The 4,110-nt window shown below is 38.8% G+C and overlaps 1 protein-coding gene across 1 annotated transcript in view; it reads right to left on the reverse strand.

The window, feature by feature from the left end:
- Positions 1–2,180: 2,180 nt before the first annotated feature.
- The window catches only part of LOC107044486 (intraflagellar transport protein 74 homolog), a 42,120-nt gene continuing 40,190 nt past the window's right edge, over positions 2,181–4,110 (reverse strand). The window contains exon 2 of the mRNA XM_015266376.2: positions 2,181–3,690. Coding sequence (XP_015121862.1) covers positions 2,181–3,690 — 1,510 coding nt within the window. The remainder of the gene's footprint in view (positions 3,691–4,110) is intronic.

Here is a 4,110-nt window from a genome sequence, read left to right on the forward strand (position 1 = left end):
TGGATGGGGAATTTAATTCTCCATCGAACAGCGTTGGTTTCATTCCTTAATGTTAATTAGGAGGGGAGAGACGATTTTTTAATTAGCGGGCGAATTATCGGGAGTCACTGCACCGAGAAACCATTAGCTTTCTCACAGCGCCGGGACTTTCGTCGCAGTTTTAATTTTTTTATAACAAAGATTAAGGGATGAAACGGGGGTTGATAGATGGGGAATCTAATTCTCCATCGAAAAGTCCTCGTCTCATCCCATAATATTAATTAGCGGGCGAATGAATCAACGGAAAAACATAAAGTAAACATTGAGCACAAGGAGGACATAAACCCCCCTTCGAACCTACCCCTGTGACAGCGGGACTGCTATAGGGCTTCTAGCAATGTTTTCCGTGCCCAGGATACCCCACTCTACGTAATTCCCACTCATATGCTTGTCCCCCACTCCAAAAATCCATGGATATTCTTCTTCTGGCCCTACTGCCGAGTTACCGGCACAGGCNTCTTCTTCTGGCCCTACTGCCGAATTACCGGCACAGGCAGCTCGCCCAGCCGTTAGAATCGACCGTGGCGCCCCACCTCTGTTGGGGTCTCACTTATTCTGGCTGCGACTGCTGTCGACTTGACCGACCCCGTTGGGATATCGACACTGCCGCCATCTCTCGGCATTCCCCCTACGGGTATTGTTTTATCATTATATACACTCACATTAATTTCAATCAATTGATAGAAAACAATGTTATAAACAGTACAAATATAAACTAATAATTCGTCTATCCACGTTTATTGTGTTTTTAGATATTATTTCTCCCTTTTTAGCCCCAGAAAATGACAATCCTATTAGCCACGCAACAGCCACGCAAGTACCGTGGCTCCTGGATCACCAGGGCTGCTATATAAATATTGAAGAAGAATTGGTACTTTTCTTCAACAACAAGGATATAACCAGTAAGGAATAACACCAACAATTGGATCCTTTTGACGTAAAAGTCTTGCGATCGCAAGATTGTTTCCGATTGTTTTCTCTCCGTGTAGAATGGAGAAATTCTGTGATTTATTACTATATGTAAGAATTTTATTTTTAATCTGTGTTTTATGCGGCATTCGAACACACAAACATTGATCAGTGTCTATGACGCAACTGAGTGGGCTGTAGAGAATATTTCAAGTACATAACTACTTTCATAGAGAATCATTCCTCAACAAAAGTCTCTTGATAGAATTTGCTGCATCTACTGATATTAAATCTGACTTATTTACTAAATAATCTAAATATCATGTTCAAGCTTGGCTTTGATTATTTCGTTGCGTATACTAATTGGATTTATGCCACGCCACGCAATAAGTCGACTTAATCGCTTCAAACACGACTGGTGTATGGAGTGCCATAATAGTCTATTTCGTCATTAGGCCGAAAAAAACATTTCTGGTAAATACGAGTTCGTAGGCCGCAATCATATGAGCTAGAAACCTTTTTTTCGGCCGCGTGATGAACAGAATTTTTTATCATAATGGCCGTAGGCAGCGAGAATTTGTAATTCCGCCTTACGGCCGGAATGAGAAAAAATATTATAGACCACTCGCACATAAATTTTCTTTTCAACGAATGTGAATACTGATATCGCTTTCGACTCAGCGTTTAAACTACATATTCATCAAAAACGGCATTTGTGCTCTAGTGCTCTAATGTATTATCGCTCACCGTGCTGTGAACCGGCACTTCAGTATACGTTGTAAAAGGAAATAACAGAACGTCACTTGTGTGATTAGAACCACGTCCTGATTCGGGCTTTAAACCCCACACTCGTCAAAAACGTCATTTGCACCCTCCTTGCATTATACAGTATTTTGAAAAATAGATGAAATTTCCTTTTCATTTAATGCTTCAGAGCTTCAGAAGGCCCAAGATATCAAAAGAAGATAAGAAAATCTAAGAAAAAGTTAAAGCATTATCGAAATATGCTGGAAGCAAGTGAAGAACCCAGAGAAGATGTCTGAAAAAGGATTTATGAATTACTTTCATTATCTCATATTTAGTAGAACCATCAAATAATTAAATATGAAGGGTAATAAAAACATTTCTCTGATTAAAATTATTCAAACCAATTTTTTCATTTTTTTCGTGAGTGGAAAGAGAAGGTCTATAAAAATTACAGGCGAAAAACAATTCATCTAATCACTTGTGAATTAATTCATGGACTTAGGGTTCTCCTTCAGAAACTCATTGTAACTATTGACGAGTGAAAGAGCCTTCTCTCTCAAAGGTAAATAATTTACCCGGTTTTTACCGTCATTAATGAAACATTCCATATTTTCATTGCCTTTTTTCAATTTTTCGTGTTTTTCCTCTAATGCGCTGATTTGTATATAAATGTCGTTATTATCTAATTCTCGTTTTAGATTTTGGTGTTCGTTTATCACTAAGTTTAATTCTTTTTCCAAATTCGGTTGTCGTCCTCTCAACTCTTCTTTTCTAGTCCCTAACTCCTCATATTGCATTTGAGATCTTGTTTTAAGTCCATCTAGATCCTCCAAAACAATGAGTTCATTCTCCTTTGTTCTGATTTTGTCGAGCAAATTAACTAATTCAGCTTTCAATTTATTTTCCAATCGTTCCATTTTTTTTACAGCTTGTTGGAGCTTCAAGTGTTGTTTGCAAAGACCGACGAAGCTTTGATCCTCATTTTCTTCGTTTGAACAAATATCTAGAAGTGCAATTTCGTCCATTCCAAACTGTCCAGACTCGTTGTCGATAATACAGGCTAACCTCTTCAATTTGTCGATGATCTCCTCTTCTGTTTTAGCTATTTTATTAGTTTCTTCGGCTTTATTTTGCTCGAATGTGGGCATAAACTGTTCGATAGCTTCTTCTCTCTTTCGTAATTCATTGTACTTTACTTGTTTCTCTGAATGATTCTCCTCTATGTCCATTTCCAACTGCTCCATCTCTTGTTCAATCTGTTGTATTTGTTTCTTCGCTTCGCTTATCCTTTTCTCTGCGGCTACGATGTCCATATTATCTTGTTTAACTTTTGTTAGTAATTTTTCTCGTTCTTCTTCGGGAGACAGTTTGTTCCTTTGCTCCTCCTGCAGTCGATGTCGCTTTTCTTCAACATCAGCGATCTTCACGCGAAGTTTTACAGCTTCTTGTTTCACTTGAGATAGCACTATTTGCTCTTCTAGGTTTTGTTTTTCGGTTGACAGGCGATCTATATTCTTCTGCATTTGAGATATCTCATCCTCCAGACCGTTCCTCAAACTTTTCAATTTTTCGTACTTAGCACGAACATCTAAACTCATTCCCTCGACAACTCTTTCCTCCTTCCGCTCTTCCAATTCAATTTTTTCCTCCATTTGTCTCAATTGTTGCTCTTTTGAGCGTCGTTGTTCGAAAAGTATCTCAATCTCTTCGGTTGCCTTATCGTTCAAGGCGCGAAGATCGGCGGACTCTTGTTCCATTGAATCTTTTTCCATGTTCGAGGTCACCTTGTCGATGACGATGTTGTAGTCTGCCAGTTGTCCTTGCAAGTCTGTTAGTTCACTGGCTAAGTTTTTGGCTCGGTCATCGTAGTGTAGGAAGGTGGCTCGCTCCTTGTTTTGAGAGTCAATCTCACGGGTTATGGTGGATATTTCTTGAGTGAGCTCACGGATTTTTATTTGCACCAGACCCTCGTAATATCTTTTATCTTGAATTTGCCTATGGGAGCAAGAGAAGACAACTCTTAATTTAATGTTGTAATAAGATTAGACGCAGAGGATTCAATTGCCCTGGCGATTGAGGTTCCATGGTACATCCATGTTGTAGCATGGATGTAGCATGGATGTGCATGGATGTCATTTTAAGGCGAAAAATGGGCCAAAAATGATTGGAATATAATCAAAAAATTATTTAAATGCTGATAGACAAACAATTGGTCCCAATTAATACCCATTAATAGGTTTTATTTTGTATAATTAGGAGAAATTATTGATGGTGTGCTGTGTGGTAAAGAAGTTCAGATGGGAGAATGCCGCGAGATGGCGCCAGTGTTAAATTATCGAGTCGGCGGGAAACTGTCAGCAGTCGCAGACATATTTTTTATTCTATTTCACTTATGAATATTAGATAGGTTTGGGG

This window comes from Diachasma alloeum, unplaced genomic scaffold, assembly GCF_001412515.2.
Source record: "Diachasma alloeum isolate Michigan unplaced genomic scaffold, Dall2.0 Dall_scaffold_00749, whole genome shotgun sequence".
Lineage (NCBI taxonomy): Eukaryota > Metazoa > Arthropoda > Insecta > Hymenoptera > Braconidae > Diachasma > Diachasma alloeum.